The sequence below is a fragment of the Musca autumnalis genome, unplaced genomic scaffold (assembly GCF_047663935.1).
Source record: "Musca autumnalis isolate F117 unplaced genomic scaffold, ASM4766393v1 scaffold_3, whole genome shotgun sequence".
Classification (NCBI taxonomy): Eukaryota; Metazoa; Arthropoda; class Insecta; order Diptera; family Muscidae; genus Musca; species Musca autumnalis.
In genome coordinates, this window is record NW_027411866.1 from 185,250,452 (window position 1) to 185,266,441 (window position 15,990).

The 15,990-nt window shown below is 34.5% G+C and overlaps 1 protein-coding gene across 8 annotated transcripts in view; it reads right to left on the bottom strand.

The window, feature by feature from the left end:
• Positions 1-6,045: 6,045 nt before the first annotated feature.
• Positions 6,046-15,990, bottom strand: part of ovo (transcriptional regulator ovo) — an 88,659-nt gene continuing 78,714 nt past the window's right edge. For 2 of the 8 annotated variants that reach the window (XM_073975990.1, XM_073975993.1), the window contains exons 2-5: positions 13,987-15,474; positions 12,713-13,860; positions 10,822-11,331; positions 6,046-8,784 (exon numbers count right to left, since the gene is read on the bottom strand). In XM_073975990.1, coding sequence (XP_073832091.1) covers positions 8,599-8,784; positions 10,822-11,331; positions 12,713-13,860; positions 13,987-15,474 — 3,332 coding nt within the window. In that variant the 3' untranslated portion in view covers positions 6,046-8,598. Of the gene's footprint in view, positions 8,785-10,821; positions 11,332-12,484; positions 15,475-15,990 lie in introns of all 8 variants that reach the window. The other 6 variants (XM_073975989.1, XM_073975992.1, XM_073975991.1 and 3 more) reach the window with 5 other exon arrangements.

The window sequence follows — 15,990 nt, forward strand, 5'->3', positions numbered from 1 at the left end:
TACCGCAAATCGGAGGGTACCGTTATATGGGGGCTATACCAAAACGTGGACCTATGCCCACAACTTTTGTTATATAAGTTTATTAACACTTAAGAACCCTAAATGTCAAATTATAACTATATCGGTCTGAAAATGTAGCTAAAAATATCAAAACACCGTAAATCGGGGGCTCCGTTATATGGGGGCTATACCAAAACGGGGACCTATGTCCACAACTTTTGTTATATAAATTTACTGACACTTAAGAACCCTAAATGTTAAATTATAGCTACATCGGTCTGAAAATGTAGCTAAAAACGTCAAAATACCGTAAATTGGGGGGTACCGTTATATGGGGGCTATACCAAAACGTGGACCTATGTCCACAACTTTTGTTATATAAGTTTATTGATACTTAAGAACCCTAAATGTCAAGTTATAGCTAAATCGGTCTGAAAATGTAGCTAAAAACGTCAAAATACCGCAAATCGGCAGGTACCGTTATATGGGGGCTATACCAAAACGTGGACCTATGTCCACAAGTTTTGTTATATATTTTTATTTACACTTAAGAACCCTAAATGTCAAATTATAGCCAAGTCGGTCTGAAAATGTAGCTGAAAACGTCAAAAAAACGTAATTCGGGGGGTACCGTTATATGGGGGCTATACCAAAACGTGGACCGATATATCCCATCTTCGAACTTGATCTTCCGACGGCTAAAAAAAATGGTATTCCCCAATTTTCAGCGAAATCGGTCAACAAATGCGACCTGTATGTTGCGAACGGACGGACGGACGGACGGACGGACGGACGGACATGCATAAATCGACTCAGAAAGTGATTCTATGTATATCCCTAGAAGGAACTATGGGTCTATCTCGCTTCCTTGTGTATATTACATACAAATGCACTAACACATAATACCCCTTACCACATAGTGGTGTAGGGTATAAAAACGACGCACAGTGTTGCCGCGTGGACAAAAATCAAAAAATGTGATGTTAACTTTTACATATGTTTATGTTTTGTTCTTACAGTAAACACATCCGATACAAGGAATCTGAAAGAATTTTGTCGATATGTGCATCCATAATGATGTTATAGCTCTATAAATACACTCCACGTCAGTAGAATAGAACACCTAAGTTTTTGTTAATGTTAGCTTATTTATCCCAAAACGAAGGAATCTTCGTTTTTAATCTTGTGGGGACGTCATAGACTTCCATTTCAAACACAGAAAAAAATGTGTTTCTAGCTCTTCGCGAAATGATTTTCTGATCAATTTTCCGATAGTTCTACGAAAAATAGGCATTTATTTTTGGTCATCAGGATAGAACAGTTACATTATTTTCGCGAATTTTTGAGATATTGACGCCGAATTTTCTTTCAGTCGATAAAGCAAGGCTTTCTTATCATTTTTACCAAAGAAAACCTTTAAATTATTCCGCGGGCACCGAAATAACAGCGTTAAAGAGTTTAAATTGACAGATATTTGAAACATCTCGGAATATCAATAGGAGTCGCTCAGTTTTGTCATATTTCTTCACAATAAGATAGAATATGACACAGACAACCTCGACGGATACAATCGAGTGCTTCGGATGCTGATAAGATGGAACATTATCAAAATAATTATGAAAAACGTCAAAATTTCTTATAAAAACCATGATGTTTTGTTCAATAAAATGGGTTTTCCGCGAAAAAGTCTGCCGTTTAAAGGTTAGGAAATATGCTCCAGATTTGGAGGAAGATAATCTGTAGTGGGATTCTGTAACTCATTTTTGCTGTTACCGACAAAAATCGGTAAAATTAAATCGCAAAATTATGACTAAAAACATAAAGAAAAGTTGGCATCACTGTTTTTGTCGGTAGACGCTAGCGACTACTTTTTATTCATCGTTAACTTTCCGAAATATTTCGCTAATTATCGAAATTATAAGCATTTTAATTTTACCGACAATTATCGATAACAGCAAAAATGAGTTACAGAATCCCACTACTGATACGAAAACAACCGTTATTTTAATACACTGAGGAACGCAGATTCCTTCGTTTTGGGATAAATGAGCTAACATTAACAAAAATGTAGGTGTTCTATTCTACTGACGTGGAGTGTATAAAAAATATTTCCCAGGTGATCTAAGGCCATGGTATAAGAATAAAGGTAGTTCCATGCTAACATCTGATTTAATTTTTTTTTTAATTTTTGAATTTGAAGTACATTCATTGTCACTCTGAATTTGACACAGAATGTTTACATGCATATGTATGTATTTACATGTATACATAAGTTTGTATGTATAGAAGTGCAAATGTCAGTTTTTTAATTTTGATTTGATTTTTTAAATTCGGTCGTCAAAAAGTGCAAAAGACAAATAGATATTGAAAAGCCTTATATTGATGTACCCTTCACTGTTCCCGCTGTTGGTGGAACTACATATTAATGCACATTTGAAGAAATCCATCCCAAATATGAAGAAATCCCTCGTTGCTGATGGTCATGTTGTTTACCCAACCAACCTGCAATGATTGAGACAAACATCGATATGTTCTGCGTATTCCGGCTGCGCCGTTATTTGACGGGCCAAAGTACAAGAATCTGTCGTCCACCAGGGACTATAAAACACAAGAAATTTGGTAAAATCAGTAAGGAATGCAAGCCCTTTGCAGCTGCTCCGTTCTTGTCAGCGAGATTTTCAGAGTAGGATTACGTCAAGGAACACTTAAACAAAGCGGTTAAGCTTTGTTTCCATAGTGTGTGACTAAACCATATCTAACAAATTAAAAAAAGTGAAACATCATTTGTTATTTTTAAGACCTCTTTATTAATAAAAAGTAACTAAAAAGAACTAGATCTTTATATCTATATAACACAAAACTAATGGTGTAGTAATTGTAAAAAAATGTCATGAATGTTTTTGCTTCAGCTGCGATTGTTGCAATATTGACCACATGCAATTGTTGCTGGTGGAGGTGTTGGCGTAGGCCCATTGTCAATATGTATCGATAATTTTGTTGTTGTTTTTGTAGCAAAGCAAATATGTTCGTATATTTTATTCAGTTATCTGATTCTGGTTCCTCCGCGTCCAGACTCAATTCTGCAACCTGAAATGCAACCACTCATGTGTGCCTTGATAGCTGAGGTTCTTTTGCGGCGATGAATGTGGTTTCCGAGTACGACATTCAAACTGTAACTTTGTGTTGCCTGTACAACTGCATCAGCTTGAGTGCTATTCAAGCATGCCTGATAGGCTCGTTGATCTACAGATTCTCGCACCTCTCTCTCCAGATCATAAAGATATCTCCCGTAACATGACTGGGTGGGGATCGTGGCAGGGATGCTCAAGGCGGTAACTCCCAAGCAGGTACTGCATCTACAACATTTTGTTGTGTTGACGAGCCGGTAAAATCTGTGCCTCATCTTGAAGATGGTACACCCGTGACATGGGTTGCAGAGGCTGTATTCTGCCAGGATTGAATATTCTTCCACTGCGCAGCGCAAACATTTGCATAACACGCTGTCGCCGCATAACTTACCACAAACCGGTCTATTGCTTTGTAGGAGGTCAACAATTTTTTTATCAGCACCACAAGAGCTGCCGGCCAGCAACTTGAGGATCTCGTTCCTACATCTGATCTTATCGCAAATTGGTTATACCCAATATTTGGCGTAGTTAGCGGTAGGAATCAGTACACCATCGACCGATATGTTCAGTTTGAACCTTATACCAGCCGTCCAAGTGGTGAACAGTGCGGTAGCAGATTAAGTGGTCCGCCATCAATGACTTCTAAAAAGAAACTCAGTTTTGGTAAATGCCTGCACATTCTGTTTTATTTCGGTGAAAGTTCAAAAAAATCGTTGTTCCACCGCATCTATAAGAGAGAGATTGTTGAGACTAGGATGTTTAAAAGTGTTTTTTCATAAGGGCGCCTTACCAGTCAGAGCATTAATTTAAATCCAATATTTCTTGTTTTACAAATACAAAAAATAATAAACAACTTTATTTTGTTTTTATTACAGAGGAGTATAATATAAATAGGCATTTCATTTCTTTGGTGACCTATAGTAAAATTTGACGGAGAATATTTTTGTCTTTAACGTCATCCCTCTAAAATTATGTTTTGTTGGACAATTTTGAATAAACTCAGAAGAAGTCCGACTTTAACCCTAAAACGTGTTTTTCCTTTTTACAGATTTGGTGTATTCTGAGACCTATAGTAAAATTCTATGGCGAACAATTTTGTAGAATATTTGGATTTGATACGATCACATTTTTAAGGAGTTTTTGAAAGATTTTCAAAAAAGGACAAAAAAGATCCCTTTGATGAACCGCATGAGGGTTAAAATTTTTATCAAAAATATTCCCCATACCCTCCTGAGTAAAGTTGCCAAAGACACTATATACCTGAAATGCAAGGATTCCAAGATATCTTAATTCGAATATTTCGAAGAAATTAAAAATGGGCGGAACTTGCCCCGCCTATTTTGGTTACTTCCCGACGTAAACTTTAAAAACGCCGATACACGTGTCTTAAATTTTTAGCTCTTCTTTCATAATCTATTAGATTTTTCCCATCATTTTGAAAAAAATTGAATTTTGTTGCACAGTGTTATCAATTTCTCTCCTTGGCATATGAATAAAACTTTGAAAGTTCTCCCCAAAAGTTTTTGCCCATTCCGATTCCTGAATATTATCCGACAATCACCAAAATCAATAGGTTTCTTTCTCTATGGGACCCCATTAACCTTCAAAATTTCGTGACGATCCCATCAAAATTGTGACCTGTAGCGTGATTAAAAAAATGGAATGTATTACCGACCATTGCGATAGTATTTGGCCACCTACTTCAACCTACTTTGCATCATTGTAAATATGGGATTTTCTACTTTCATAATCAGGCGTTGCTTTGCAAAAGTCCCCAACCAAAGCTGTGATATTCGTCATTATAATTAAAATCGCAAAAATGAAAAGTAGGGTTTCATTAGCGAATATTGCGATATATTCGTTAACAACCTACGACAACCATCGTTAGAAAGGTAATATTTTCTACTTTCATTGTCAGTTTTTGCTTTTATAGACCCTAGATATTTGCTTTGGAATAAAACATATCCGACCATCACCAAAATCAGAGTAGTCTTGTTCCTCCGGGACCCCCATTAAGACCCAAAAATTGGTCGCGATCCTGTAAAAATTGCGACCTGTAGCGGGATTACAAGGTTTAGATGGACAGACAGACGACGCACGTAGCCAGATCGACTCAGCTCTTCGAGACACTCATATGGTTTGTAGGGTTAGTTTTTTTCTGGATTAAATGTTAAAAAATGATCTACTAACAATTCTATACATATTTGTTTAAAAAATCTTTAAAATGAATAGGGTATGTGATTGAAAACGATTCGACTCGTTTCTCGTTTTATTGAAATTGATTTTTTTTTTGTTAAAATAAGGGGCATTTGCGAAGCAAAACTGTATATATCATCAAAGACGACCCGATTATATACCATTTCGATTATGCAAATCTGCAAAATTCGGTTTTCATCACACACTTGGGGCTTGATTATGTGATTCGATTCGATCGAGAAATTACTCGTGAATAAGTTTTCGACACGAGAAAAAAAAAACTGCATGATAAGAATCGATCGAATGTTTCTAGAGGTACCGGTAATCGAACTATGTGTTCTTCAGGGAATGTTATGAAGGTAGATGTCCGCAAATGTGTTTATATTTATTTCTTGTAGCCAAATGGTATTTTTGTTTAAAATGTAAAAAATTGTTGTTTATTTTATTTAAGAGACCTTTAATTAAGAACTTTGATTTTCTCAAATTTTTGGCAGTGATGATCTTTTTTCCCATTCAACCTGCATGGCTTCCACCACAAACGCTTTTAGAACAGCCTTCGGATGTTATGAGTTTGGCCTCGAACGCTAACACGACGTGATAAAATTTTTCATATGCTTTCGAGGACGTGGTTGTCCATCCCAAATATAAAAACCCGAACCTCTCTAAATAAAACCAAAACAATATTTTATCATTATTTTTTTAAATATTCATTTTTTAAACATTTTATTTATTCAGCAGTATATGCGCGTTGTTTTATTGTATGCATATTGTATATATATTTCACAACAATTGTTGATATTATAAACTTAAAATTAAAATAAAAAATTAAAACTAAAATTTTTATTCATTTTCATACTTTTTGCATATATTTTAAGAGATATTTTTTTTCTTCTTATGAAATAAGTATTTTAGTAATAAAAAAAGATCAAACAAATATGTAAATGTTTTCCATTGGAAGGAGGAGGAGGTTATCATTGGTGGTAAAAGTAAATTGGAGTTTTTTTCTTCATATAGCCAAAACTTAGGGTATAATAATTAGAAATCATATGAGTCGTAGATTGAAGATTGAAACTACTAAGACTACATGGTAGTAAAAAAAAAAAAACATTACAAACTAACTAAAAAAGAGTGGGTGGGTGGGATGATCATGTTTTCAATGAAAAATAAAAAAAATAACATAAATCTAAAGATCAAATAAATTAAAGCGGGTTTTTTTGTTCTTTAAGATAATATCAAAAAATGTATAAAAGGAAATAAGTGCAACAAAGTAGCTTAATTAAAACTGGGTTTAGGTTTTTTCTTCTTTTTTAATTAAATGCTATTGGTTATGGGTATGTGTGATTCTTCGTGCGAGAGTGTCTACTTAAAATTACGCTATTGTTTAACTGTAATAATAAAACCATCACCATTGATTGCACAATAAACCCGATGATTATCAAAATTCAATAAAAATTATATCAAAATCTAATTATTGCTCCACAAAGCTTTGGGGTTGCTGCCTTGTCTTTTGGAGTTTTTTTTTCTTGTATTGGTATTCAAAGAGAAATCTTTTGGAATATTTTAACGAAAAGATTTCTCTTTGAATTCCCATTAGATTTGCTGTGTGGGGTGTTATAACTATTTTGCTGTTTATAAACAAATTATTTAATTTGCTTATATTCTTTTTATAACTGTCTTTGCAAGTAAAGCTGTTTTTGTTTTAAACTTATTTTCTAGATTTAATTATAAGAAACAAAATAACTTCTCTTTAGATGAACATAAAAATATAACAAAGAAAAAATTGGAATGTGAGAAGAAGAGTAAACTATAAAAATCATTTTTATTTGTTTGGACTTATATTTTAAAAATAATTTTTCAATCAGTTATGAACAGCAAAATATTGAAAAAATTAAATTAAAACTAATAATATTTTTTTGTTTTGTTTTTAAAAAATGTGTATTTATATCAATCTTTAATATTAAATTCTAAAAGAAAAGTAATATAAATTATAATAAAGCAATAGATTTATTTTTAAGGCCTCTTGTGAGTTTTGTTGTATGTGTTTTTTAGAAAATTGGAAGTCGTTAGCAGGGTTTTCAATATACAATGATTAGATTTAAAACTAAGTAATTAACATGATAAGATATTACTAATAATGTTGTTTGGTTTTTATGTGTTTTCGGTTTTCTTAAATCAAAATCATAAAAAAATGAAAAGAAAAAACAAAATAATTCATAAAAATAAAATTCATTATAATTTCTTCAACGAAAGCAAAAAATTATAATAATTCATGAATCTTAGAATGGGGAAACACAATAGAATAAATAAACTCAAGAAAATTAAAAATAAAAATCTTCAAATTTCTTTCATTATTCATGGTGAGAAGAATATCCGACAAAAGGAAATTTGTGTGATAATTCAATAATTATTTTTGTTTTGTTTTTCATTTGAATAAAAAATAAATGAGGTTGGTTGTATGCTTATTTTTTGGAAAAAAAAAATCAAAATTGAAAACTCCATAAGTTACAGAATAAAAAGAAAACACTTTACAAAATGTACATTAATTAAAAAAAGAGAAGAGAGAACGTGTGAAACTTTGTACAAAAATCAGAAGTTGGAAAGCATTTTTCTCCCTTCCAACCCCTTAAAAGAAAATAAAATTAAGTATTTACATTTGAAGTGACGTTGATTAAGAGGGATGTTAAAGAGTTAAACTTTAAAAGCTTCAAAAATTAGTTACAAAATTAAAGCAAAGCAATTTGTTTTAACATCAACTTATAAAATATATCATCCTCGTGGGTAATCTAAAAATAACAATATTAATAATAAAATACATATCTTTCAAATTGTTGTTGTATCTTCTTTGACTTTGTTGTGTTTTGTTATCAAAAAAAATCAAATTATTTTTAAAGGTAATTTGGTGAAAAATGTTTTTGTTTTTTTTTTTTTTTTGTTATTCCTTTTACATATTTGCTCAGCAAAATGTTAAGAGGAGGACTTGAGAGAAGAAATACGTAGTAAAAAATCAAAATCTTATTTCAAGTTTCTTCTTTTTTCATAAAAATATAATAAAATAAAGCATTATCAAAAAATAAGGAAGTTTAACGATAAATTAATATTAAATATGTTTGTTGTATATCAAAAAATAATCTCTGATTTTTAAGGCAGTTTTTTTTAATTTTGTGTTTTTTGTAAGACATCATCATGTTTTTCTTTTTTTTTTTGTTTCTTATCAAGTTTAGTATACAGTTTTTGTTTTTTGCTTATTTTCTATTAAGTTTGAATATCTTATATTTTAATTATGCACCGGCATTGGCAGTTGTCCAAGTAAATTATTGGCAAATTGTGAGTTATTAAATTTAAAATGCCGTTTGTCGTAGAATTTCAATAGAGCCGGTGAATAGGGATGATTTTCTTTCAAATGAATATAGTGGACCTCCGGTTCACAGGTGGTGTGACCACATTCCTCGCAGACATACATCTAAAAAAGAAGAAAAAATGAACGTTAATAACAATTTGAAAATGTTTTGCCATAGCACTTCAAAGATTGATTTGAACGCTTTTAAACAATTAAAATTGAATCAGTTGTCTTTGCTATATAACCTCTGCCTGAGACTATAAAAACGAATATAATATCGCGCTACCGGCCATTTCAGTTGGTCACCGTATAACTTAGGGCTTTTGTTCAATATATCTGGATGCATGGACTTGTCCATGAAAAATATAACAGGACAACACTTTGAACGGCACTTGAACAAAAAGGGAGTAGGGAAATTTTGTGAACTTTTGTGGGGGAGGTATCAGAAGAAGTGGACCGAAGAGCACCATCTTCGAACTTTATCTAAGATTTGCAGAAATATTACGATTTGCCATGTGTGGATCAAGGCAGTATCCTATTCGAATGTTGTTCTGCACACCAGCTGCTACAGATAGTGGCCCGTAGGGGCAGTTTACAGCTTTTTTTTCTTTCCTGGCATCTTCTCAGGTATGGAATTGCACCTGAAAAATATTGAACCGCGATATAAGACGTCCCCCGAGAATAACCAAGTAAAAAAAATCAAAACGATTCAAGAACAGGCCTTAAACTGCACTTTTCCGAAATTTCGTGTGGGAGGTACTGGAAGGAGAGGACGTATATATAACATAGTAGAACTTGACCTATGTCTGGCAGACATATTACGATGTGCAAAGTATGGTCTTCGAAAGTTATCGCGCACATAATTTTTGCAACAATTTTTCTAACAAATTGAATACTCTACCAGCTGACGGAAAAAACCTTAAATTTTTTTTAAATTGTAAGTTTTTTCTAAGTAGCCGGCCTTCGGCCGGGGATTTAAGACTTTCTCCTATGGACAGGAGCCAATTTAGGGCACGAAAACAACATTTTTTTATTTAATTTCTTTTTCTTACTTTAACAAGGGAATTTTCGGAACTTCAGGGGCCCATATCTCGGGAAGTATGGACTTCCCCCAACAAACTACATTTTTGTAATCAGGACGTAAAGATCTACCTGTGGTAAACATTTCAGATTTTTCCGCCAGCTGGTATTCTTTTTATGCCCAAATTTTGAACCTTTTGTTGGGAATGTACCTATATGGTCGATATTCAAACTTGATCTAAGTTTGGACAAAATATTATAAAAGCCAAATTTTGAATCAAATCGGTTGATCCGTTTGAGAGTTATCTTGTGCACCAGCCTGCCAGGCATCCGGAAGAACATATCTTCCAAACATAAAATCATTATTTTGATTATTTTCAGCCTAAAGACTGAGGGTATAAAAACCACGCAAACAAATTCATAGAGATGCAAAAAAATACACAATTTTGTTGGCTTTGAAATTTCAATACATTTGCAGCAACAGCAGCGAACGTGTTAATATCTTGGATTAAGTGAAGTTTAGTGCACCACCTGGATTGCTACGATCTTAATTAGTGGTGGGATTGGTAATCAAGATTCTGATTTAATAAGTATAAATTGGGGAGGGAGATATGCACCTCTCTGAAATCTCGAAAATTCAAACAGTTTACGTATCTGTCAAGATGACATACAAATCGTTGAAATATATGAGCAAAACCTGTATAATATCTAAAATGCTGTGCGATAGCCACATGTGATACCTTGGTGTTACTTTTTTTTTTTTTTTTTTGTTAGATTTGATTCTCTCAAAAGAACACTCCCAAAATGTTGGCAAAAATTCAATCAAAGCCCTCAAAATATATAAAATCGTCTATTGTCTTTTTATTGGGAGGCTTCTCTCTAATGGTATTGTGACTTCCATTCAATGGTACCCTCTCCCAATTAAAAGTATTTTTAAGCTCCAGGGGAACTGTACTAGAACATGACGTATTATCGCATATTTTCAATACCCCATCTTCTTACTAGCCTTACATTCTTCTTTCTTCTCAACTTCATTTTCAGTTTAAAGCCTAGCACCCACTTTTGTAAACAACTAAAATCAAAAATAATTTATTTTTTTTATAAAAAAAAAATACAGCTCTTAAATCGATTTCTACTTACCTTAGTTCTTCTCTCCTTATAGGCATATTGATGTTGTACACTGTGCACCTTCAAACAATGCGACTCGAGCGAACATCTTTGGGTAAAACTTTTTTCACATAAATTACACTTGTAGGGCCGGACACCGGTGTGAGTGCGAGTGTGTCGTTTCAAATCGAATGTATCATTGAAACCTTTACCGCAGAATGTGCATAGGTAACGTTTAATTTCCGAATGACATTTCATGTGACGGTTGAGCAAACGTTTTAGTGAAAATGATTTCAAACAAATGCGACAAACAAAATTATTCGATTCTTGACTATTTTCACTATTACTGCTGGCATTACTATTGCCACCGTTCATGCTACTAGCGTCTGTGATGAGAGCAGGTTTTTTCATGTCTTCCAAACAATCAATACTACGTATACGATGATGATGATGGTGGCCATGGGTGTTTTCAATGGCCAGGGGATTTTTTATGCCATGACCGCCATTAACAAATTCCAATTGGACTTCTGGCGGTAAACCCAACTGTAAGAAAAAGGAAGAAAATAAATATTTAAATTAAAAATGTTTACAATTAATCAATAAAACTCTAAGATGAACAACAAAAAGGGAAAAAGGACGCAACGAAAAAAAAAAACATAACCTAAAAAACTAAACAAGTTCCAAATACAATTTGAAAGGTTAAAATATATTTTAGTTCTTTTTTCAATTAATTCAAAATTTCATAATAAACATTTCTCAGATCTTCATTTAAATGATGGAGGAACAAGTCCAGTCAGGGAACTCAAATGTTATTTCAATTGAAACAATATTTTACTGAAAGGGAAAAAACGAAAAGGAAAGCTTAAAAAAATCCCGATATAATTGGAATTGAGACAAGTCTGGTTTAGAAAATTCCCAAATTTTTATTAATGGCCTGTTTCTCTAAGACGATTAATTTGTCTGAAAACACAAATTTGTTAAATATATTTCAAAAAAAAAAAAAAAAAAAACAGATGTTTGGAAGAAGTTCGAACGAATTTGAATTCGAATCGTCTTAGTGAAACACGCAATTAATCAAAATTTTCTAAAATTACAAAATCCAGTCAACAAAAGAATAGATGTAATCCTGTTAAGGCTGCAACGCTTTTCATAAAAAATCTTCGATCACCGGATACGGAAGAAGAATTTAGTATAAAAAATACTGTAAAACACTTTTAGTTGTAGGGGTAATTTTGAAATATCGGGACATATTAGGAAGCAGCAACATTTTGAAAATAAATTTTAAATTTTTTCAATATTCCATTAATTTATTTAGTTATTCTTTTACATTTTTTTTAAAATTCTTTTAATTTTTTAATATTTTTTTAAATATTTCTTAATTTTTTTATATATTTCTTAATTTTTTTTTATATATTTCTTAATTTTTTTTTAAATATTTTTTAATTTTTTTTTAATATTTCTTAATTTTTTTTTTAATATTTCTTAATTTTTTTAAATTGTTAAAAATTTTTTTAAAGTTTGCTTTTGTCTTCTATCTTGCAATTTAAATTACAACAATTCTTCAAATTCTATTTGAAATTTGTTTAGTTAAAAAAAAAAACAAAGTCAATTTTATAAAAAATAGTAATAATAATTTTTCTTTTTTTGGCAAGAAAGAAAATTAAAAATACATTTTTTCAAAAAGGACAATGCTTACCCGCTGCTGTAGCACTTTGCTTTCATGCAGCTTAGCAACAATGGGAGAAGTTAAATTTAATGAAGCCGCGGCATCTAAATTTAGTGAACGTTTTTGCTTGTAAAGAGCAGTGGAGGAGGACAGGTTGGACGACAACGATGATGAGGAGCAGACCGACGATGACGACGACGATGAAGAGGAGGAACATAAACGTGAACCATTAGAAGTTTGACAATGAGTGGGACTTACACTTTGTATGATTGGTTTGGTATCCAACAATGATGTATCCAATAGAGCTGAGGCTGAGCCGGATGAGGTATTACTGGCAGCCGAAGACATTGGATGATGGCCTTGCGATGGAATCATCATATGACCATTGGCAGTTGTTGTGGCAGAATTTGTTGCTGATGAAGAATTGGGTGAGGGCAGTGATAGATTACTATTATCACTATGATGTTGAAGATGATGATGGTGTTGCTGTTGATGAGCGTGATGGCCATGACCACCACCATGCTGAGAAGGATGACCACCATGTTGTCCATGATGGAAATGTTGCTGCTGTTGTTGTTGATGATGGTGATGCTGTTGCTGCTGGTTTGGTTGTTGATTTAATGACAAAGGATGCTGCTGCTGTTGTTGTTGTTGATGATGAGGCAATTGATGATAATTGTTGCCATGTTGTTGCTGTTGATAGTGTTGTTGTTGCATTAAAATATTATTTTGGTTAAGCAGATTATTTAAAGGAGGTTGGGAGTTGGCATTTTGATTATGTCCATAGGTTTGTTGTTGCTGCATTTGCATCATATCTCTGGTGGCATGTTGATAAGAAGGTGGAGGTTGTTGTTGTTGCATGTTATGATGCTGTTGCTGCTGCTGTTGTGGTTGTTGTCTCTCATAGGGAGCATAGTTACCAGCTGTCTGTTGTGTTCGTCCCATATTATTGGTCAATTGTTGCATTAAATTCTCATGGAAAGAATCCAAGTGGGAATTGTTTGAATTATGACAATCCACTGGCGTAATGGAAACCGAATCCGGTGTTAACGAAGGTGTTGAGACCAGCTCAAAGTCTTGTCGCGGTGATGTGGAATTTTCATCATCAACACAATTACGCTGCAGGAATGAACTCAAATCAACAGCATCTGATAGCTGTTCCAGCAAATGATCCGTTTGTGAGGAGAGCATCAGGGTGGCAGTGAATTGCAATGGATCAACAGTTCCATTGGGTCCTTGAGCCGCTGAAGCCAAATCAGACATAATTGCATCTTCATATGCCGAAGCATTAAAATTACCCGAATTCCCCATGGTTGCCTGTATAATATTCTGAGCAAATGCTCCAATATCAATTTTGGCCTCATCATATTCAATATCCGGCTCATCCTTTAGTATAATACCATAAGCTGAGGGATTAGGTCCATAAGGTAAATGTGGAGGATAATGTTGCGGTGATGACGTCGAAGAGGGAGAAGAAGGTTGGTTATATTTAGCACAATGAGCTAAAGAACTGTAAGGAAGAGAATTATTACCGTGGCCATTAGCAAACAGCATGCTAGAGGCAGACGAAGGAGTTTGATCCAATGAAGTTCCCGAAAGGCTGGGCGGTGAACCACCACCTATGTTGTCACCACCCCCTAAGGGATATTGCTGACCACCACTACCACCGGTACCGCCATTGCCAGCAGCAGACATTAAATATGCCGCTGCATTTTGCAGTAGGAAATTTGAAGGTGCTGTAGAATTAAAATTGGTAGTCGAAGAACCATTCATGGTGTTGCCACTTTTCAATGATTCATAGAAAGGTGGCAAGGCACCAGATGGAGGTGAATTGGGACCATAATTACCACGACCATCACGTCCGCCACCCATGCCGCCTCCAGCTCCACCACTGAGACCACCTGAACCGCCAAAACCTGTGGGAGAACCGCCGCCGCTTGAAGGCTGTTGAGATCCGGAACCGTTGGAACCTCCAAAGCCACCCTGGAAACCTTGTCCCTGGCTGCTGCCGTTCGAACCAGATGTTGTGCGACCGTGACCAGCAGCTGCCGCCAAAATACCCGGCAAGGAACGAATAAAACGTGGATTAACTCTGGCTTGAGCTAAAATTGTGCGTGCAGCAAGCAAGGCGCTTCTACGTCTGGCTTCTCTCAATTTGCGCTCTCTTTCCAAACGCTTTGCATTCAATTGTTGCTCTTCGTCGTCGTTATCAAGTGTGGACTTTCTACGTGGTACGTGATAATCAATGGGTTCTTGTTGTTCGGGTCCCAAATTTTCCAAATTGGACAAAGGCAGTAGAACTTCGTGTGAACGTCTTCTTTGGTTTTCTTCAAATGCTGAGGGTGTCCTTTGGATAACACTACACCTTACTGCAGGTTCTGGACAAGGTGGTGGTGAGGGTCTTTGATCTTCGGGAGGTGGCGTAGAACGTACTCTCAATGATAAGGGTTGTTCCTCGGGTACCAATGGTTTTTCATCCACAATTAATTTTGAACCATCATCTGAATCGCTATCCGAATCAGAATTATCATCAATCGCAGAGGGTTGTCGCGTGGGAATGGAATTATTCTTCAAGACCTCACTTTGGATTTTTTGTACAATTTCCAAGGGATATTCTTTGCGTTGGGCTTGGGTCAAAACAACATTGCCAATAAGTGATTTGTTGTACGAAGAAATGTAGCGATGTTTGGGCGATGCAGATTTAGGAGAATCGTTTTGTTCTTCAGCAGGTGCAGCAGGAGCTGGTGCCTGTGAAAGATCTTCAGCCTTTGGATTAAAAACTTTGGGTACAAATTCTGTTGTTGTGCAGTCTTGTTGATGTGATGGTGTTGTGGGAGCGGGTGGTGAAGACAATTTGCAGGAAGAAATGACAACGTTGCTATGGGAGGCAGGTGGTGATGGTGTACGTGAGTGATGTGCTGCTGCTGCGTTGTTGGTGGTAGTGATAGAATTGCTGGTGGTGGTGGTGACCTCTGGTGATAAACGATCTTTGCCCTCAGCCAAAGATGTAATTGGGCCAACTGTAAAGAAAAAGAAGAAGGTTGTCATTAGTATAAATGTTAAATTTGTAAATAATTAAATAAATATTAATGTTGATAACTTTCTTTGAATCACGTAATGGAACTTTTCAAAATGGCTGCTCTGCCGCGATCACTCTTCCTAGAAATGACTATGCAAATTCAAGTTTAACAAGAAAAACAAATGATGCTACTCTATTTCTTTAGAACTTTGTTATTATTTCACCGATTCAAGGGTTCTCGAAAGTATTTCACGATTAAGGATTAACTTTCCGGTGGATATCACGTCTTTACTTTAATATTCTAACAAATTTCGCACTGAAGTTTGCCAATTGCGCTTTGCTTCTATTCTATTCCTCAACTAGTAATGAGATTGGTTCAAAAACATAACTGTTCTTTTGCGACTTTTCTTTTTGTCATTCGTTAGATTGTTGTTGTGATGCAAGAACAGCATTGCCAGATAGGAATTATCAATGAGCTTATATTTGTTGTTTCTTTTAATGGTTAATGAGAGGGAGA